This window comes from Centruroides sculpturatus, unplaced genomic scaffold (assembly GCF_000671375.1).
Source record: "Centruroides sculpturatus isolate CEXI.00-Female unplaced genomic scaffold, Cexi_2.0 scaffold2, whole genome shotgun sequence".
NCBI classification, from domain to species: domain Eukaryota; kingdom Metazoa; phylum Arthropoda; class Arachnida; order Scorpiones; family Buthidae; genus Centruroides; species Centruroides sculpturatus.
Window position 1 is genome coordinate 61,523 of NW_019384369.1, and position 23,274 is coordinate 84,796.

General features: G+C 32.5%; 2 protein-coding genes across 5 annotated transcripts in view; one reads left to right on the forward strand and one right to left on the reverse strand.

The window, feature by feature from the left end:
- LOC111614164 (protein Shroom1-like) overlaps positions 1-14,730 on the forward strand; it is a 58,032-nt gene extending 43,302 nt beyond the window's left edge. The window contains exons 4-10 of the mRNA XM_023355546.1: positions 3,844-4,356; positions 7,587-7,673; positions 10,408-10,892; positions 12,179-12,344; positions 12,644-12,776; positions 13,358-13,630; positions 13,698-14,730. Coding sequence (XP_023211314.1) covers positions 3,844-4,356; positions 7,587-7,673; positions 10,408-10,892; positions 12,179-12,344; positions 12,644-12,776; positions 13,358-13,630; positions 13,698-14,018 — 1,978 coding nt within the window. The 3' untranslated portion in view covers positions 14,019-14,730. The remainder of the gene's footprint in view (positions 1-3,843; positions 4,357-7,586; positions 7,674-10,407; positions 10,893-12,178; positions 12,345-12,643; positions 12,777-13,357; positions 13,631-13,697) is intronic.
- The window catches only part of LOC111613633 (deoxycytidylate deaminase-like), a 94,477-nt gene that overhangs the window by 10,250 nt on the left and 60,953 nt on the right, over positions 1-23,274 (reverse strand). For 2 of the 4 annotated variants that reach the window (XM_023355007.1, XM_023355000.1), the window contains exon 6: positions 14,764-14,884. In XM_023355007.1, the coding sequence (XP_023210775.1) occupies positions 14,803-14,884 (82 nt within the window). In that variant the 3' untranslated portion in view covers positions 14,764-14,802. Of the gene's footprint in view, positions 1-5,049; positions 5,588-14,735; positions 14,885-23,274 lie in introns of those variants that run through there. The other 2 variants (XM_023354997.1, XM_023354989.1) reach the window with 2 other exon arrangements.

A 23,274-nucleotide genomic window follows, 5' to 3' on the forward strand; every position in this document is an offset into this window, starting at 1 on the left:
AAGTTTATTTGACTTAAAAATAGAAAATAATTAGGAATTTTATTAAAATATTCATAGTAATTTTCTCATAATAATTTAGAAAAATAATGATTAATAGTTTTCGAATTTTACTGAAAGACATTCGGTAATCGAAATTAGTCGATCATCAATCGATCAATTTTCTATGGATGAAAATAGTTGGATCGTTTGCTTTATTATACAAGAAATATATTATTTAAATAGAAAACATAATAATAAAAAAGCAGCATTTAAAGATTTTTTTTTCCTTTCTTAATTTTCTTCGAAATTTAAAAATTATACGAGTTGCCGATAACAAAGTTTTAAAACTGCGAAAAAAAAAGGAAACAGAAGATATTCCGAGCTATTTAATAACTCTTATCTCAATAAAACATGTTTAGGATGTTTGACTTTTTCTTAGGCCAGAACTTATAACGCTGTTCTTAATCTTTAGCGAGCTCGGGATTTAAAGATATTTCCTTCCACGTGACTAAAATTGCTTAAGGACATTCTAAAGTTTTGCCGTCATTAAAAAGCGAGAGAAGTGGAAAAAAAACAAGAAATGGCTGGCAGATGCAATTAAATTTCTCTTCTCGGTTCCTTTTAATGTTTCTAATATGCGAGCCGCCATTTTGACGGGATTTAGAAATGGATAACCTTCGCATTTATTTGGCGCTCCGTTCTTGGCCTATTAAGCCTAAGCTTACACAAATGGTTCCGTTAAATCCACCAATTAATTTTCTCGGCTCTCTTCTTTAGAAAGAATAAAAACCCTTTTCGAATATTCGAACAACACTAAAACATTGTGTTGGCCAGCACGTTGCATCCCTGTACAAAGTTAATGCTTTTTCCTTATCTTTCTAACCGAACTCTTGCCAGTTCTTAGTTTAATGGCCGATTTGTATCGTTTGATTTTTTTTATTCGATATGAGTAAAGCCTGACCCGCCGAAAATCCGATGGAAAAAGTTAAAAGAATCGAACTTTATCGACGACCGAACGAAAACCACAACAAGGAAAAACGATAACCGAAATCACGTGATTCTTTTCATTATCGAATGCTATGTTCATTACCCCATAAAGATAGAAATGAGAAAGAATTGATCGAAAAATTGATTTCTGGAGAATGGCTGTGTTACTGGTTAGTCGAACGCTAAACTTCCCCCATGAATAATTAGTCACTCGCTTTCTTTTCACTTCTGCCTCGGACATCCATCGAACTTCTCCTTTTGTCGATTTCTAATCTGTCGTTAAATATAATACGACAAGTTACACGGTAGAGGAACACGTAATGCAAATGAAAATGTCAAATTTGAAATCTTTCTACAAATCTAAAAATAAATAAAGATTTTCTTTTAATTATTTATGGAGACATCTGAAAACAAATCATGCATTCGCGTGATAACAATTCCATTCTGAGTTTACATTAACACACACAACACATACAGTATAAAGATGATTGAAAAGTATGTTAATATAATAGAGTTGTTGTGCTGGAGAACTTACGAAGTTTGTTACATTCAAAAAAACTATTTATAGATTTAAAACGTAACAAACTCCGAATGTAATATCAAAGACCGAAAGTCGCGGTGACTTGTTCGATTAGAGGTAACAAGTAGATACGCGTCGAGAGAGAAAGAAACAAACAAACACACGGCAACTCCCGGTCGACACGAGAGAGGTGGACCTCTACGTTTAGAATTTGCAGACGTCCACGCTGAGGATTTCCAGTTCGGTTAAATGATAAATGACCGATAAGACACGAAAACTCTAACGCTTTTCGAATACGAAAGAAAGATTAAAAGTTGTTATTGTATATTACATTATGGAGTTTGGATAATACGGTATATCATTTACGTTTGGGTTGGTTCTGGCTTGTAGACCCCGTATGTAATTAGTTTAATGATGATACCAAACAGATTTCCGACTGGAAATCCACTTTAATCTCCAATGCAATTAACGGGAATAAAGGAATGAAATCCACAACATTTCCATAACTATTAGAACAAATAACCAAAATAATCGTTTATTTGTGAAGCGTTACAAGTGACGAGTTGGAGAGTATCTACAAAATGGATGATGAATCTGGGTACAAAGTGGTTATTATTGTAGGGAAAATTGCACGCTATTAACGATATTAATTGCGTTGTGGCTATGGACCAGTCGAATTAACTGCGCGTAGAAACTCTGCTAAGGAACGTAATTAGCGCAGTATGCCAACACGGATGGACGGATCGGTAACGTCATTTTCTCTTTTCACGTGTTAATAACACACGTGCAATTTTCTATTCGCCCGACAGTAAAATAAATAGATCCGTCTCTTTCGGTGACGCTTCTCGTCAAATTCAATTTATATATCACTTTTTCTTTTTCCTTCTTAGTTTGTTCCGCTTCGTTCGCGTATCCGTTAACGAGATGCCGATTTAGCCGAAGATGAAAGCGAACGATTTATATAAAAATCGTAATTAATTATCTCTGTGACCGTGTCGAAAATCGACACGGTAATCAGCAACCTGAATCGTTAAGAGTTGATTTCTGCCTACTTGTGTAATGACGCTTTTTCGAGCGCGGAGAAATTTCCTTATGAACAGCAATAACGCAAATAGTCCCTCGCCATCGAGAGGAAAGAAATTTAGATATTAGAATTGCAGTAATCAGACGTCTTGCCTTTCTTTTAGTTGAAAATTAGAATTGCTCTCCTAGAGTAATACAATGGCAGAAAAGAGCTAATCACGAAGAGTCCAAAACGTTATTATGACAATCGATTACTTAACGAAAAAGATCATTACTTTCGGTTTAAAATCTCCGTTTCTCTCATCATCGTCATTATCGTCATATTCGATGATGGTAGTGAATTCCTTTCAATTTTTAAAAGCTATCTTCCGACGGTAACGTCTTGTGATACTGCCACTTTTACTATTATTTTACTGATAATGCGCATCCCTCTATGATACTTCTTTTATAAAATCTTATATAATAGTTATTAATTATAAAGAAAATTTAATGTTTAATGGGTTATAATCTACAAGAAACTTATTTGCACTTAACAAACTTCTGTTTTTCTTGTTCTGAATTTCATTTTGTAAAGAATCGATTCGTCAGTTTTTATCGATAGGGCATTATATTTACTTACGTAACGTTCCAAAAACTTCTTTTAAATCTTATAACAGAAATATAAGATGTTATAAGAAAAACTCTGGAGAAGTTAATGCATTAATTAACGTCTATCTGAAATCCGAGTAGACGACGAAATATAAAACTATAATTTCGGAGTTTTAGTTCGGTTATTTTAACTCCGAGAATGTTTTGAATGTTCGGAAATTAACGAACCAATTACTACCAACTGCAATAACAGATACATTACGAGATTTCGGTTACGATAATGTAATTCTATCTCAAGTTGGTGGCAGTTATCGAGATTATGTTACTTATTTTTCTACATGGTTAATTATGGCCGAATCAATAATGGACGAAGAGATCTTACAGCAAATATTATAATCGCCATTTTGCGATTTTTATCTGGTAAAGTGGAGATGATGATGTATGTTCACAAGTATCTTTCCCAGTTCTTCTATATTTAAAAATTTATATATACTCTATACGTGTTATAATTATATTTATTGCTTATGCTTACATTTCAAGATTATCATTATCATCATCATCCATTCCAGAGTTAGATTTAATAGACTGCTAAGATCTCTTGGTATCTTTCTTGATGCAGTTGATCGTGTCTATCCTTGTATATGTATATATACACTTAACAATTTATATGTATTTATTCATTAATATTTTCATTGATTTATCAAAAATACATTAGGATTAATGGCTTCGAATTGTGTTTTTTTTAGTCATCAGCAACAACAATCTCCGAGCTACAAACAACCTCGCAAAGTTCAACTGAAAGAAGTTCATCATTGCAACGACAAATCGGTGTTTCAAGTCATTACAACCGATGGCGTAACTATAGCAGAATCGTTGAAAAACAGCCAAACTGTACAGAAACTGGGAAATGGAGAATATCCGACCATCCCTCCCAAACGCATTAACAAACCGGTTCCCCAACCTCCTCGTCCGGTTTCTTCACGAAGACCCCCTCCTCCCGTACCTTCCGATCACGAAGAGGACGATGCTGAATTACTCCGTATCGAAGAATCGTCTAAGCAATCGGATGGTCCACCCTCATTAGCAAACACCAAACCCGAAAGAACGACTCCCGTTGATTCTTCCCTCCCTTCGAATTGTTCCAGTCCCGATTTACCTCTTCCTCCTCCTCCGTCGACTACGGAAACTGAAGTACATCATTCGGACGAACCATTACCTCCTCCTCCGGAATTTGAAGTCAAAACGTCGTCCGCAAACACGTAAGTTGCATTTTTCTATGTAATTCATTTTTAACATTCAATTTACATAATTTATACTTCATTGTACAACGGACAAAAAAGTTTAGACACAATGCGTTGTGGTTAAAAGCATATTTTAACATAAGGAAGTAACAAAATATGGTTAGAAGAAAATCTAATACTGGAGAAAGTTTATAGATGGTGGGCATGTTTTTATTTATATCACATATTTCTAAAACAGAATAAAGAAAAAGTAAAATTTTTGTAGAAAAGAATGTAGATCAGCTTTGGAAAATTTTATATTTACATTTATGCCTGATGGTGCTTCGTCTTTCGCGTAAAAACATGGGCAAAAAACTTCCAAGTTCGTGTTTTATGAACAAAATCTGTAATGAATATTTAGTAAGGATAGACTGACGTCATTTTATCCGGTGTTGGTCCAACATCGATCAGAGAATTAATCTGGCTTTGTATTTATTTTAATCTCTTTCGATTGATCGTCGCGATTATTAATTGCTTGGAGAAAAAAGAGAGGAAAAGGGAATGTTGGATTCTTGAAGAATGACGTTAATTACAATTAGAGATAATCCTTATATTTCTTCCTTTGTTTTTACAGAAGCAAATTAATGTTTAGATTAACGAATAAAAAAAATCCTGTGACAAATATTTTTATTATTTCTTCGTTTCTTAATCTGTAAATATTACTTTATATCGCCAAATAAAAAGAGAGAATTATTTTTACAAATATCAAGTAGTTTATTTAACAAGAATTTTCAAAAATAAATAAAATAATGATGAGACTTCTCGACCTAACACTGTCAAAATTAAGGAACTAGAGCAGATAATAATCTAGAAATTTAATAAACTGTAAATTAAGGAAAGGTTTTTTTTATGTTGCACTCGCCTATCAACGAAACCATTTTTCTCTATTACACGAATTTATCCCCGAATAAAATTCCTGTGATAGAAATATGCCGGAGATACAACGAACTGCAACTTGTAAGAGGTAATTTAATAATTTAATTAATGCGCAGCGACAATGTTTATGTTTAATGCCCTCAACGGACGTCGGAAATTATTGGAATATTCAAAGTTTATCTTCAGCAGTAAAAGATAGTTTGGAGAATTACAAAATCCTAAGAGGAAGATATTTTCATTAATTTACCTCACGTCAAAACTTTATCAATTGATGCCGACTGTTGATTTTTCGTGACCTAAGGAAACTTCTCTACGGAAATGGCAAAAAGCTTAACTGAAATGAAAAATATCCGTGGTTTAAATTAAATCAATCATTATAGTTGAATGATTATTATAGTAAGGGAAGCAAAAACAAGTCTGAAGAGAGAAAAACAAATTTGAAATAACGGTTCTACTTGTGTTTCATACAAAGGTAAATAGCAAAATGTGTAATAGGCTACTACACTAGTGTTTCTCAAAATTATCGATCCACGGACCACTTAAACCGAGTCACAGATGAACCGTGGACCACCTAACCCCTCTCCACTTCTTATCCTATGTCCTATCACTTTAGATAATGATAGATTGTGTGCCAAAATATCTGTCCATCCGGTAACCTAACGTGAGATGTGTGATGAATGGAAAGGCTCTTCTTTTTTTTTCTGGCTAAATAGCATAGAATTGAATTTGGAAAAATGATTAGGTCGATCTGCCGACCGCTGACCGTACTTTGAGAATTACTCTACTATATTATACTTTATATAATTTTTGACTCTTTCCATCATGTGTGTACTGAGGGCTTTTGTATCAAGTCCATCGTGGATTCGGCCAAACCCACAATGGGACAAAGCCCGACATATCCGGGATGGACCAACCCCGATAAATTTCTGGAGTTTTCAGACCCGTCCGGATGCGATTCCGGATCCCCAGAACGGTAGACTGACAACTTAATCTCTCGGCCATCCGGCCGTAGATATTTTATGAGAAGTTGGAATCTTAGTTTTTGTTTGATTCTGTATTTATTTTGTAGGTGCAAATATTTGCACATATGAAATATTTTTTATGTTAAGATGCAAATGTCATGAATGTTTTCGTAAAATCGATTTATTCATGCATAAATTTTTAAAACATTATCAGAAAATGCCTTTAAAGTACTGTATTTTTTCCCCTCTATTTATTTGGATGAAAAAGTTAAGAATATTTTTAAATCGCAAGTTTAAGTGCTTATTAATAAAATGAATAAATAATTGAATGGATAAAAATAAGGAATTTATTTTCACAAATAGGAATAAATTAGAAAGTAACATTAAACAGAGGAGCTTAATCCAGTTTTATTTTTCTCATTTGTATCGTGAAATGTAATTGAATTTTAATTTAAATTGTGTAAAGAATTAAATAATTATTTTAATTTCTATACTTCTAAGTTTATAAATATTCAAGATATTCGTGTTTGAAATATAAAAAAAAAACAACAGTATAAATCACTTAATCTACAAGGTGTGATAAGTCTGTACAATTAGCTATCCCCGGGCTACATCAAGAAGTATAAATCATGTAAACCATTACATATTATAATCAATTAGCTACAATATCTTTGATTTGTGAATGAAAGATACGATGTTCTAAATCATGATATTCTTTCTTCAATCATAAGTAAGTCAATTCATTAATGATAAAGATATAGAAACTGTATTCTCTTTCCGATTAATGAGAATCTCGCTATTTTATTTTAACACCCGATCATGATATCCACCTCCCAACTTTTTCGGTTTTGGTTCTGTTCCCCTATCTCATTGTGTGGTTGTCAATTTAATAATAATGAAATTTTAAGATAGAACAGTATGGAGGAAAACTTGTTCCAGCCCAAAAAACGGAGATCGGGTTTCCTTTATAACGATTTCACTTTCAATTCTTACCTAATTACTTAAACTTTTCTAATTTCTAAATTCCTCTGCGTAGATCTATTGTCGAGATAGGAGAAAAATGTACCTTAAAGATAGACTTTTCCATAGGAGGGAAGTTATTTGTTTGATATGACATTGTTGTACGCTAGCGGGTGATTTGAAATTAGAACTATTTGTAACGTTCGCAGCGGAAAGTGGTCTGGCCATGGCAGGACCTGTTCCTGCGCCTTGAGATAAAGTTTTATTATTATAAATTATATTAACATCTGTGTGTACTGTAAAAACGTTTTTAAATAGTGCATACAGATGTGCAGTACATATTATTTTTAATCTCTTTTCGTTCTGCGAGCATTAAGATAGCCTTTCTTCCATATCCATGGGTTCTACCAGGCCCACAATGAGGGATAGGAACAGACCGTCGGTGAAAAATTTCTTGGAAACTGCATGCCCGAATTCGATCCCGAATCCCCTAGAACGGTACGTTGACACGTTAATAATCTCGCCATCCGGCCGTCACTTTAAAAAAGGTTTGTATAAATCAATGTCTAGACAACGTCGTATCCTTCACACGTATTCGTGTCTGATTCGATGATTTTTCATTCACGTTTGTATTTCGAACTCCACTATTATACTCGTACTAATTGACCTAACTTGTAAGTGCGGGTCACGTCGTCCATAATTGTCTACAAAAGCGGAATTGACCGAACAACCCAAAGTGCGCCAATGCCTCCCATTAACAAATCAATCACTGCAGATGCATAATATATAATGCAGTTTATAGTTATTACGTAATTTGCATTTATAGTAAATAATTTTTCAATTCCTCTTTTTATGTTTCCTTCCTCAGATTAGCATCATTCTGGACACATTTTCTGCATTAATCCTCAATTTAAAGTTGCGGGTTCGTTTCCCGCTCAGGGCCGATTCTTTTCTTCCAGAAATTCTAAATTAGAAATTAATTTATAATAAATACAGTATTTAAATGATCACGAGATGCGACTTAACTGCCTATTTTTATTAAAATTCTTTATATTTAATTATTAAATTATCCTTACTATAACTCGATAATACGGGCAGATCGTTTGGCAATCCTCATTTTATTTATTCGAAAATTAAAAACATATCAAGCACAATTCAGTACTAAATAAAAAATAATAATAATAATTTAAAATATGCAAACGTAAGCAAAACTCTGTAGAATAATCACGGTTAAGTTTTATATTAACTTGATGTATCATCACAATTCATGGAGAAATTTTTATTGGTTTGTGAAAATTACAACCCATAGTAATTGTTTGATAAAATCATAAGAAAATTTTGATAAAAATTGGCATTAGCAATAAAAATCTCTGTTTATCCTAAAATGTTCGGCAAAGAAATCGATTTGTTGTTAGTCCCATTTTATGTTTTTCTCCTGAAATCACTTTAGCTCCGAGAATCCCGAAAATTAATCAAACGGAAACAACAAACACAGATTATTCATTATATATTTAAAATTTTATATGCTGAGTTATTGATTTAAAAATTCGATTTTGGCTATTTAGTTTATGCTTATTTAAAAAACTATGCAATTATTTTTATATTACATATATTTACTGTTCAAATTTGTGATTTATGAAATTAAAATTTCTCTCCCAGATAAACTCCTATATTATCGGCGTCATACTTGAAAACACTGCACGTAACACTATTTTCGAGTAGCTCGTCATTTCTTTTTTCCATGAGAACAAGCACTTAACATTCTTAAATCGAAAATAGTTTTAAAAAAAAGAAATCACAGCTTTTCTCATATTTCACTCGTCTGACGGCTATTTTTTTCAATTTATTTAGCTTTATACTAAATTTAAATTAGAAACAAAGTGCTTCAGATCAGTGACTTTCGCCTCACGTGATCCACTATATAAGATCTATTACAAAACTATTAAATTCGCGGGCCACGGTCCGAGAATCATTACTCTAATATATATCGTTACTGTCATGACATTTATCTCCTGCAAGATGCGAAGCAAAAGCTAACACTTCTAATATCATTTGCATCGGAGCTCGTTCTATTGAAAAACTTTTCTCTCAAATCATAATAAATTTTACTAACAATAAAAATCATCTTTATCTATTGAATTAAAGTTTGCACTCTCCTATAAAATTTAAATTTTTGTACATAGAAACTGTTATCTGCTAGTGAAAGTGTATATTCATATTTGTAAATAGACAACAGATTTTGATTTAATGAAGTTTTTATGCAAGAAGACAATCTTGCGTTTTCGAGAATTTCCAAACTTTTCATGGAATAAAACCCAAGCGAAACTCCTTTATATATATAATATAATATTATATAACTATAACTGTTATTCCTTTAAATAAACACTGAGAAAATTAAAAAGTTTCAGTTAACCAACAGGTTGGTAGACGGTATTGTTTTTGTAATATGACTATTTTCTTAGGTTATCAGATGATAATCTCATGTAAGACAATTAACTTAGTTACTGGTTAACGTATAAAATTGTTACTATCAAAACTTTTTTTAACAATTTAGCCAGATGTTCATACTAAATACAAGGAATACAAGTACAATGATAATGTTATAGTCGACAATACACGCAATTAGAGAGATATTAATATGGCATCAGTAATATGGACTAACTTTAAGTAATGAAGCATCGCTGATTCTGTTAGATCAATGTTACGATAGTGATGAATATTTGTCAGAGAATCAGAAATAACTTCGAAATATCACTCAGTTATGGAGATACAATTGATAACTGCAATTTTTTACTAAGTGCATAAAAATCATTATTTGCGGTTAGTAAATATTGCTTTCAGCGGTTACGACTTTACGATATATAGGCCTATATTGGACGATTAGCGTTTCTCCTCTGCAATTGCTTATTAGCTGCTAGTGATTGAGCACTTGAATTAAAAGTGTCTAAAAATTGCTATTACTAGTAGTACAGAGTTCAGTTGTAATATTGTAGAGTACAGTACATAGTACTTTACATGTATTGATTTTCTTTTTTCAGCATATAATATATAGATTCTATGTACAAATAAAAATATATAGTACATTTATTGTCCAATCCAGACTTTTCAATATGTCTCGAACGAACTAGATTCCTCCAGACCTTTATAAATCGCAATCATACATATTATAGATAGTTTTATTCTATAAAATTATCAATCAATTAATTAACATGTTTGAAAATTTATTTTATAGAAGCCAAGCCGTGAATGCGCAAGTATCCAGTCAACGGAATTCTAATTTTCCTGAAGGAACGAAACATAAAAACGAAGAAGAAAGTAGAATTCATCCCACCGCTGCGGAAGAGAGAGAATCTGAATCGGTGACGATCGAGACACAAATAAATTCGTCCGCCGGTTCCGGCCTCGATCGTTCGCGATTATCAGGATTCGACAATACAGAATCTGATTCGAATCTCCAAAGTTCGTCTTCCGTAACGAATGCGGGAGAAGACTCCTTCGCCACCGAGAAAATGGAGGATACGTCGGAAAATTCGAAGACGGAGGAGACGACAGATCGAGTTCGAGTCGAAGTATGTCTGACAAACAGCGCCACTCAAACGTCGGAGACGCCTCGACTAGCCAGGAAAATCACAAAGAGCCGCGAAGAACTGGAATGTGAACGACTCTCCAGGGATTTCGTCGAATGTTGTGGCGACTCTCTTCTTAAAAGTTTATTAGGTAAGACCCACTAGTCCAGGCTCGATTGGTAACATGCGCCTCAGGCGAAACCGATTTTTACCGCTCCTGCTTTCAGAACGGTTGCCAATAGAGAGCACTTTTAGCTCAACTCTCGTGTGAACTATTTATGAACGGCTTTAAAAATACATTTACGGGGATTTCGTTGTATTCGGCTTATTGTCATTATTAATTAATTCATTTTTCTCCTTGAATATTTTTGACCCGCTCGTTTTGCTGCTCTAGGGGCTCCCGGATCGAATTCGGTTTTGGTTGTATTGGTATATAGCAACGCGACACGTGGGCGATCTACCAAGGGAAATGCCTTTCGGGAGTCTTTTATGGGAAACTGGCTTTATTTAGGTGTTGCTAACGTGAAGAAAACCTGGAAAACTCCACGGGAACCCACGACCAACTGCCAGTGTTCTAAGGTTTTATCCACTCGACCACTGGTGGGCACGGATCGAATTCTAGCAAGTAAATCTAGTTTTTCCCGTCTCACTGCTCGGCCAAACTTGCAATGGACATGAAATAAAGGCCCTTTTAGTGGCCGCCCGCGGGGTGGAGTCAAAACAATAAAACAAGTGCTAAATTGTCATCCCGATTAATGGAAGGTAATGAATAATCGTCTTCGATTAACCGGACTGCAGTTTCTATTTGTAAATCCTCGACAGGGCAAGAGGAAAAATTATCGAAACAATAATGGGACGCGAGTGAAATTAATAATCGATATCGTCGCACGCGTTATCCGCATCGATCCGGCAGGATAGAAGGCGATACCATACGTATTTCAGACGAGATTCCACTCGGTTGAAGGCGAGTGACCACGAAGAGCAACGCTTTTAACCTTTCTCTGTCTGTCTTACGTTTGGAATTCACTTATTTTCGGTTCGTTGGATCTTCTATTATATCTTCGGGGAGAGAGAGCGCGCTGAATTTATTTAATACTCGATTAACCGTCGGTCATTTTATAAATAATTGACGATTAATGACGACTCGGCGGATCTTTCAAATTTTCGTTCATCCGTTTGTTTTTAGACAGTACCCTCTCATTTCCATCATTTATTTCTTGTGGATAAATTCACTTATTAAACTAAAATTATATGGAATTTTATCGGAAAATAATCAATTATCCGAGACATCTGATTAAAAATATAGTAAATGATTTTTAAAATCGAATTCCTAAAATAATAATAATAACCTTATAGTTTATTATTAAGGACAGTAATAATGAATAACACCAGTTGATGTTAATCTCGCTTTTATTTTTTTATTATTTGATATATTAGTGCCAGCTTCGGATCAAAAGACCATGCTAGACTATATGGCGGGACTACTAGATTTGGAAACAGAAAACAACGGAGAGACGGCACTCAGAAATCATCCTCGTAGACAATTACAGCTAGGCAGAGCGAGTGATAAATGCCAGCCAAAACCAGCGATCAATGGATGGTGGTAGGAGCCCTTTACATTGACTTTTACTTCCATCATTCTTACCCTTCCACATAATTTATTATAGTTATCTCAACTGTATATTAGTCCTACTCCAAGAGATATCTAGAAACTCTGTCTACATTAATTTTTAACTATCCGTTCTTATTTTTCTCTCCAACGTTATATAAACGATTCATTTTTTCTTTTAATATTTAAAATGAATTTCTAATTGTCCATACTCTTGGGATTGTATAAAATTATATTTACAGCTAATAGAAAATTCTCCCAGTGGTATTAAAAATTTTTTACTTGTCTAACAGGGAATCATCCGGAATGCCCCTCGATAGCCCATATTTTTCCGTAATAGAGCCGAAAGCAAAGTTATTAACACGTTACTGCCGAGAAGTTACTAAGTACGAATGGATAAATGAAGCGGAATTAAATAAAAAGAAGGTATGGAAAATTAATAAAATCTAAGCTACCTTTTTGCCTTGTTGCTGAAGATAAAAATTTAAAGGTTTGAAAAACCAAATAGATAGATAAATAAAAAAACATTTCAAGATTTTACTGATGTAATATAATTTCCGAGTCGATAAAATTTCTCGAGATATCGTGCATTGTTTGGAAGTTCTTAATTTTACAGTTAGCAATTACCGGAAACAAAGTTTTCTAAGAATATTTCACCGCATCTCGTAACGGACTTTAATTGTGTCATTAATGTGTCGTGTAAGACGAAAATTATGGCCAATAACACAAGTTACACTCGGATTCCGTCGGGAAATAACTTAATAAAATTCATGCCAATCATCATTATTCACTTAAAAATTACTCCATATTAATATTCGGAATTTTTATACTTTAACAATTGCTACCGATTACGCTTAATTTGCATTGTAAATCTTTGTAATGCGCGATAATAGACGAATAACTCGAGAAACGTTGCTAAATTACGATATATTTACTCGATGCATAAAATATCTAATAAATTTAAGTCGGAATTAAGCCGGGAATTTATATATGTATATATATCGCAGGACGAATTAATAGCTAGCATAGGAAGGAAACTGGAAATGTTAAGAATGGAGCAGCTAGCTATCAAGGACGAAGTAGCTCAAAACGAGGAGTTAGGCCGAGAAGTGACGTCGAAGGTGGAACAACTAGCTAAACCCAACGAAGTAGAAAAATTTCGACTACACGTCGAGGAACTGGAGAAAATCATCAATCTGTTACTCTCTCTGTCCGGTAGATTAGCAAGGGTTCAGAATGCGTTGATGAATTTACCTAAAGAAGCCAGCAAAGAAGAAAGAGTAAGTATCGTTTTTATAGCTTTTACCGTCTTTCGATCGAAATATTAATTAGTCGATTTTTGTCAAGATGCTTCTGGAAGCCAAGAGAAACAAGCTAAGCGAACAGCACGAAGAAGCCAGGCACCTTAAAGAGAGCATAGATCGAAGAAGCCAACAGGTTTCCACTTTCTTACATAAATATCTGCGGGACGACGAATACTCCTATTACGACCACTTCGTGAAGAGAAAGTCGAGATTGCTTATCGACGTTCGAGAAATCGACGAAAAGATCAAACTAGGGGAGGAACAGCTAGCGGCGCTCAGAAACAATGCCGATTCGCATCTGTGGACGCAGTTACAATCAAACTTGGATCTTTCTACTAGCCAGGTCCAGTTGTGTAGGACTTGAAATGTATAGTAATAACCGTTGTATGTTGTCGATTAAGACGAGAGGGGAAAAAACATATATATATAAAATCGATTCTCCTGCTATTTGGCGAATATCCCGCTGGTTTCGGGCGAGCCAAATGGTAGTGACGATAAATACATATCTGGCAATACTGAAGAAATGGAAAAGGCCTTAAAAAATTTTAGACCAAAACTTAGTCTGTTGTCGTAAATTCGAGAAAATTATATTTGTTTAGAAGAGTCGATCCCGTCATCGTCGTTCTCGTTTCTACTCTGTGACGCGATATAAACTGTCGACCCGCCTTAGTAAGTGATCTATTCCCAAAAACTATTCGAAGCAGTTGGAAGAATTACGAGTGTAAATCTATTGTTTTTATTAATCCGGAATTTTAAAAGTAATTTTTTTCGACCGATGGTTTTATTTAACTCCCTGTAAATATGAACAAGAAGCCAAACGTGCCGATCGACGATATTCTAAAGCTGTTTGCAAGCGAGCTACTTTGTTGAAGAAGACCGAAATTCGTGTACAGATAAAAACAGTCGTCGTATGTAAAACGCTGAACGAAAGTTGTACATTGTAACCGATAACAATCATTTTTACTTAAAAAAACAAAATGGGATTTAAAAATCGTACGCTTGTAAATAAATGCGGCCATCGGTAATTTGGAATACAGCTGCAGAATGATAAAAATAAAACGTTAAACAGTGATTTATTTACCAGTTTGATCCAATATTTTCGTACGAAAATACTTTTATAGTCGCGTCGCTCCGTTTTCGAAAAAAGTTTATTTATTAGACGGTTTCGGAGGAGATTTGGCGAATTCTTCGAAGTTAATTTCGATCTTCATTTTGGCGGGAATGTGTTGCCTGGAAAAAAAAATATTCGAAATTGAAAAGATATAAAAGGTCCAGCTTTTATATACATTAGGTCTATACATACATAATGTTTATGGTCAAAACAATATACGATCATCAAATATAAAAGATTTTAAAAACTATTTTCTCACATCAAATCATTATTGACTTGCCTTTTTTATCAAAGAAAACAAGGAGGATAGGAATTTCTAGCTATCGGATAAGAATAAGTAAGAATTTTCAAGGTAGATTTCATTAACACTGTTTTCCAACTGATGCTTAATTTTTCCCAAAACAGTAATTTCATGTAAACGATTTCTTTTCGTCTTTTACGAAAACTCGATACTTCTGTCGATAAAGGGTCTGTTATTATCAACAGGAGACCAAAATTTTAATTAAATGTCAACGTATTTTTCCGAAAAGTCAATAATTATTTTTAAGTACTTAGCGGCAAAGAATTTTTAGCTATGAATCTTTATAGTGTCTCATTAATTAAGGTATACTTCATTTCACATTTATTCAAATTATTTTGAAACTTGCAACTGTAAAAATTATAAAGGATTCGAAATCGAATCCGTTCCATGATCTATCCAGTTTAATTCCTTACCTTTGAAGTCTCCAACTTTCGTCAAACTCGTGGAGTTTGCGAGTTTGACGATTGCTGGAGGCGACTGATAAAGAATTTAGCCAGTGTTAGTCTAAATTGATCGAATTATTCTTATCTTTTATCGAACTACATGCCAGAAAAATTCTAAATACATAATAAAGATATCTGTTGATAATTATCTGATGTTTAACAGTAACGCAAACTTAATTTGTTTAAGATTTTATCCAACGTTTTCCAAATCATTCTGTTTTTCTTTTATACAAAGATATGAGGTCTCGAGCAAGCAAATTAACCAGAAAAAGAACAGGCAATAACAATAATAAAAAAAGTAACGAATATTTATTTTTCTAAGCCCAAAACAGAAGAATTTGTTAACTTACTAAACTATTCAACTAATTTGTTAGATGAATGGAATGCAATTTGAAGAATATACAATATTTTAAATTATTTACTTCCTGATTTATTCTGTGAACAGTTCGGCATTGATATTCTTTAAAAATAAATAAAACTATTTTATCGAGAATTAGTACATATTACGAAAACGAATTTCAATGCTTAACATAATTTTTTAAATACAGTACATTCATTTCTAAATCCGATGTAAAATGAGGATGTAAAGACGAATTATAAGACAGATTTCAATTGAATACTTGCCTGAAACGCATTCCAAGGTGAGAGACACTTTCATATACAGTATATAAACGTGGTTAAATAACAAAATAGGCATGTAACTAGAGAAAGGCCTGGCTATGGATCGTCAGATTCAACTAAATCATTTGCCATCTTTGGGTCAATTGAAGGCTCTACAGATTAAAATGGATAGAATTGTTTGTATTGCTTGTCATCTCTTTTCTTACAGAATATGGCAGTAAGACTACTGTAATGTTTATTAGAACACTGGGATTATTATTTTAATAGAACAGTTCTGCTTTTAGTCAGTATCAACGTTCATTATGCAGTGGTCAGTGAATATCTACAGACCGTAAAAAAATCTCCCCTCCTCGTTATTTCGGAGTCAATTATGCAACTAAATTTTCCAGTTCCTTAATTGAAAGACCGAAAATGACTTTGAACAACTCAGTCGCGTCATACGCAAAACGTAAAGAAACTGCTGCGACTTTAAAGGGCACAATATTAATTACAACAGTTTACATACATTATTTTAACATCTGATTTGAAAACGTTAAAAGTTTATTATATACAGTACTTCATACTCTCTACAATGCGCTATTCTGTTTGGTATGATATTTTTTTTATAATGTACTAAACGCAGCCATGATGCCAATAAATGTCCAATAGCGTGGTGCAGGGAGGATAATGGAAGTGCAGCACAGAATTTTCCAAAATTTTCGAAGAAAACGGAAAAAGATAATCAAAGTTTAATTACGAAAATTAAAAACCAGCAAAAGTAACATAAATAACATGAGTTTTGATAGCAAAATTATAACATATTTTCCCAACCAGTGGACTGCGAACCTAATTCTCGAAACATTACTCGTGGATATCTATTAAGAGATACAATAGATTCGCTAATCCGACTCCAATTGTCCGGCATACCCCTTAATGTGGTCGCCTATACGCTTCAGTTTTCATCATTAATGGCGTAACTAAGATTGAGAAGATAATGTAAAAAGTACAGAGCTAAATCAGAATGACGAAAAATTAAGCGTACCATAAAGTACCATTTATTTATAGAAAACTTTCTAAAAATTTTAAAAGTAAATAAACATCTCGAAGATCCAACATCCACATCACCCCCGTAAGTACGCAACAGGTTTGCATGAAAATGTTAATCTCATGTCACACATTGAGTTTTCCTGTTAACTTGGGTTTCATTTCTGTGCAGAAGTATTGCATTTCAGCGCGATATTACTTGCTCGCCTACTTCAAAAAAGAATCAGTACCGAAATAGTATTGAAAGTTACTAGGACGTTGGCCTACCACTCTGGGGACCCGCAATCGAATCCGGACAGGTTGAAAAATCCAGCAATTTTTCGGGGTGGTCTTTCCAGGATGTGTCTAGCCCGGTCGCCCACCACCTCATGGGTCTGGAAAAAAGGCCGCCTTGCGCGTTAGTGCCCACAGAATACAGTAAAAAAACTTCCGGTTTTCAATGCACATGTCAAATGTCTTAACCAATCTTTCGGCGTTGTCACAGCGAACAAAAACGCCGACTATAAAATAATTTTGAGTTGGAGTGAACATTGTTGGTGCCTCAATTTATGCATTCTCAATCACGACAATGTTAAAGTCGAAAAACGCTCCCCTGATCATGATGTGTTTTTCTACTTTTGCTCATGTGATTTGCATTAAACGACGTAATATAACTGTTATTGAAGTCGCCACACATTTCGAATTACATGTTAACCGAACTCTAACATTGAAATGCCAATCCTCGTCCACCTACGTCTCGCCAAACCTACGTGGACTTCACATCAACCAATAACATACTAAGTTTGACGTATTTTATAAATTGAATATTTACAGTAATAATATTTTTGATATACTATATGCAAAGCATAATTTCCATGATCGAACCTGATCACCGAAAATCGTGTTTTGCATATCAAATACAGACTGACAATGAATTTCATTCATACTAAACTTAATATTCTGGTAAAGATAAATTCATATTAAATCAGATCAAACCACAATACTAATAATTTCCAATGGACAAAAAAAAAATATAAAAGGATCTCCATTAACAATAATCATTAAATATAGGAGAATGGGATTTCATTTATAGTATTAGAACACAGATGTCACAGATAAAAGCTGAAATAAAAACATTCTTACAAAAAAAAACTAACATTATAATAATGTTTAAGCTAACTCAAATGGTAATAAAAATATTTGTGCAAAAATTTCTCTTAACTAATTGATAATACCAAAATTAAGTTTATTTATCTATAATACAGTACTTGAAATTTAAATTAAATTTGCCAACTTTTTATTTTAAATAATTTTACATATGTAAGAATAAAGAAGAATTATATTTCTCAATTATACATGAATATTGGGTCTTACTATTTGGTCAAAATATGAATGTTGTAAACAAATTAACTTGATCATTAAGATAGTTTAAATAAATAAATAAAAAAATTGAATTATAATTTTTAACGTAAAATAAATTCGTATTAAACTTAAAATATAGTAAATTTATCATTACAATCTAATGTTGGTTGTTTATTAAACGCAAATATAACGTTTAAAATCCATACTTTTGGATCAGTGTTCAGGAATGCATTTAGAATTTAAAGTTAATCTTACAGAAAATCTCGTTTCTTGATATATATTTTACTGGAGAGCTTCGAGAACTCTTTGCCGATGGCAAGAAATTAGCATATTTTAAACAGTTTTCGAAAAATCTTCTCGAAAACTAACCATAAATACCAATAAAAAAAGAAAAAATGAAAATGGAAAGAAATTTCTGAAATATATATATCTATATGTATATAGTTTATTATTCCACATCNAATTAATTACTTTATAATTAAAACTTGCAGCCAATTTCTGCTTACAAAATGCTTTTCGGTAATAAGTATTCAAATTCGTTCACTATAAATGCTAAAGTAGTTTAAAACGAATTATACAAATTGGAGATAACAGAATTTTCTATAATTTATGGCAACTATAGACTATGTATAAAATCCACAAACAATAATTAATTTAAAAACATGGCTACTTTAACGTTAGGAATTAAAATAATATATTACTTCTCTTAAATGCATTTGAAAGATATCGATGACTAAGAAGTGATACCGCGTATCTTCAAACTTGCAAGTTTACAGAAGCAAAAATCTGTTTTAAAAATTAAATTTTCTCAAAATAAACAAACTTTTTATTTATTTTTCTGTCTTTCAAGATCCCATCGATGAAAAATATTGGTGGCTGTCTAATTTTTTTAAACATAATATTATAGTAGTTAAAAGTTCTTACTGCAATACGAATTTTTCAGATATGAGGTATCATTTATTAGTCACTGATATAGTTAATAACTTGATTAGCAATTAATTATTCGCAATTCAGTTCACAGAATCAAAGCAATAAATTAGACGTTAAACATAAATTTGGAATATTAATAACTATTGAAAGACAAACTAAACTTTATCTTATCGATATTTTTCTATGTTGTATTTCAATAATTCATAATATTAAAATTCATTCTTATTTTCTATAAATATTATAAGCCTACACTGCTACACGGGCTACTTTCGATACTACATTTAAAATCATATAGTATTTCTTTTATTAAAAATAGACTGATTTTAATTAAAATGTTCACTAAAAAAATAAAAGTATTTAATTCAAACAATTAAATTTCTAAATAAATAAATAAAAAGCAGCAAACTTCTGAAAAGTATTTAGACCTAGAAGAATTTATTAAAAGAATTGTTTATATATATACACACACACACACCTACATATTTGTTTATATTATGAATTACAAACTAATCATTCAATTAATCCAACATGAACAGGGTGAACGACAATGTTTTCGAACATCAGTTTTAAACCATTTCTTATTCATATCAAGCATTTTTTCCTACAATAACTGTCATAAAACTGTTAAATATGTATATCAAAAATGTGACATTTCTATAGGAGAATGTAACACTGAATTCTTCGCTACAGTTGATCAGATCAAATAAAAATATTGATGTATGAAAACCGGTGTCATTTCATTGATATTTTTCACAATATCTTTTAATAAAATATATTAAAATGTACAATTGTTTCACACACTTTTTTTATGAATTGGTAAGGAATTATATATTTGTTTCATCTACGACAAATCGCTATGAAGGACAAACGTTTTATTGTAAACATTGTTTGATTCACGGAATCTTACTACTAAAATATTTATTCATGAAAATCATTGTATAAATATGTAAAATGGTAACTTTATTTAACCGTTTTAGTCAGCATTTAGAATAAACAAACTCTAATTTTTTCCATTAGGAAATCAGACATTAATTATTCCTGCTTAAAACGATTAAAATTAAAATACTGCTAAAAAAAATACTAATTTGCTCTGATTTCTTATTCTAAATTATTCTTTTTAATCTTGACGAATGCGTATCCTTTCAAACTTCTCCATCTATTCTATGTCATATTCATCAAGATTAACAATTAGATTAATGAGAAAATGGGCTTAAACGAATTAAATTGTTACTATAATTATCTAGATACGCAATCTCGACCAATTTATATGCGAATAACGGAGCAATCGTGTATATTATTCCTGAAACAGTGCTCTTTTTAAAAGAAGTTAGATCGGAAGTCGCCGACATCTTTATAAAATAGCATATACAGACAGCATTTAGTGAATATGAAGATTTTCTCACTATATATTTTATCGACTAATTTAACTTTAAAGTGAAATTAAATCAAAGGTTACGGATTAATTAACACGTGGAATGCACGTAACAAACACCATGCCGGTTTTCTCAGTCCGTTTAGTTTGTATCTTCCAATTTTTCCCGTTGTAAGGCGCCGTAATCGGCATAGAAGACGACGTTTACAATTAAATTTTTAAATTTTGACATAGCAGTAAACTGAAGATTTTGTTTCTTGTCAATTTTGATTATTCACCATTATCACAAACAATTGTAAATCTTATCTACAGATTAATGAGAGTATTAATTAATTATAACGTATTGCATTAAGTAAACAATTTACAATAGAAAACAAATACTGTTTAACCAAACATTTCGAAGAATAAATAATTACAAATTAATACAAATATGAAAATTTAAACCAAATCACGGAGTAAATACAAATAATATCAATCTATATAATTGTAAAGAATAAATATTCCTATCACCTACGCTGCATATGTTTATTATAAAATGCACTTTTCATATTGAGTGCTTTACTTGAAAGGTAAAGTTTACTTAGGTAGTCCTTATGGCGGCACTTCCAGTCCACAAACAAGATGGCAACGGCGCAGCTACTTACTACACCGGCATTTGAAGAAAAAAAAAAAAAAAACTTTCACTCACCGTTGACATATTTCCAATTCCTTTTCTCCGATTTATTCGGTAAAAAAAATGGTTCGGATGATTCTTTCGTAACTTCATCCTTTTCCATCGTAGAAACTTTTTCCGCATTCTTAACACAAGTCTACATTCTTCCTCCTATGTTTTTCGGATTTATTGGTACTCACTTTCAGGACTGAAGGTACAATATCTGGCTTTTTCTAAACTATAAACTATTTTTCTAAACAATATCTGGCTTTTTCTAAAGCATATCACGCTCCTAGATAAAACTTACTCATATGCTGAACAAAGAGGTCAAACCTTACTCCTAGTTTTTCCTTTTGCTCACAACAATCTCGCCGATTTCCAGTTCCATCCAATTTTCATTCCAGTAAAAATTAGACAATGAAACAATCATAATGTGTCGTATGAAATTCGCCCAGTCAACAGCTGTTCGACTACTCCACGCCCACAACCAAACAGGTGACGCTTAACGTACTGTACTGTGCATTATATGCAAATTAGATGCCAATTGATGTCTTCCAAACTTTGCCATTACAACAATAAACGACAAAATATCAAATGTAAACTTCGAAAAAAAAAAAAAAGATTTACAGAACAATGTATAACTTTTTGAACCTGAAAAATTAAATAACTCTTAAGGAGCCTACTGCTCCACAGGAACAGAGATCAAATTACGGAAAGGAAACTCGGGAATTTTTCGAAGAGGGTTCTGTCCCGGATATACAGGCCAGGAAAGGTGGTGAAAATGGGTCCACCCATTGTGGGCCTGCAGCACCTACAATGGGTATTGCAGTATTAAAAAGGTCTTTATTAAGGCCTTTTTAATACTGTACCTCATAGGAGGAAAGAATCAAAACTGAAATATATATATATATATACACATACAGTATATGGCATTTATCGTGTTCCTCCTTTCAAAGGGGCATTTTTAAATCCATTTTTACGTTTCCGAAATAAAAATGAGTCTTAGATCGATGACGTCTTACTTTCGCAGCCCAAAACAAGAATCAGAAGTCATCGCAAACGGACTGTGATGTTATGTATCAATAACAGACTTTTCGGCTATTTTGCTGAATATCACTTCTGTTCAAACGAACTTTGCTATTGACTCTTCAATCTACTGTTCGCAAATAGGAAATAAAACTGTCAAATATTACTTGGTTCATGGCATTTCTATTTCCCTTATTTCTTGTTACTTAACAAAACTTAATAAAATTTATTATTTAAAAATCTTTCTCAATAAAATAATCTTGAAATTCAAGTTCAAACTCGTGTGACACGTGTTAGAATCGAGGAAATAGTATATCACATTGTTTTTCATGCCACAATTTGTGGCAACATATACAACTATTTTTTTTCAATAGATATTTCAATCAAGAAAGATAAAATCTTAACTTTTTAAAATTTCAATATCTTACGTCATTCATTGTAAGTAAAGACATTTGGGCAGGAATAGTGTATTAACACATTTTTTTCGTGTTTTTGGGAAAATAACTCTGAAGTTCCGAATATGCTCTGTATTTTAGGACAGATCACAGATGATTAATGTTAAAAGTTGACAGACCAGTCTATGAGAAGTTATGGATCATGAGTCTGGAAATTATATCAGCTCTATGTAGAATTTCAACAATGTTCAACAGAGAAATTAACATGTTCTTGCCCCAAGATCATCAATTTATATAACTGCATGAGAATACGATATGAATCGGATTTGTATCATATATTTTCTTATGTATCAAATCATAATGTCAAACGTGTGTACTTAAGTTCATAACGAAATAGTTTTTCTA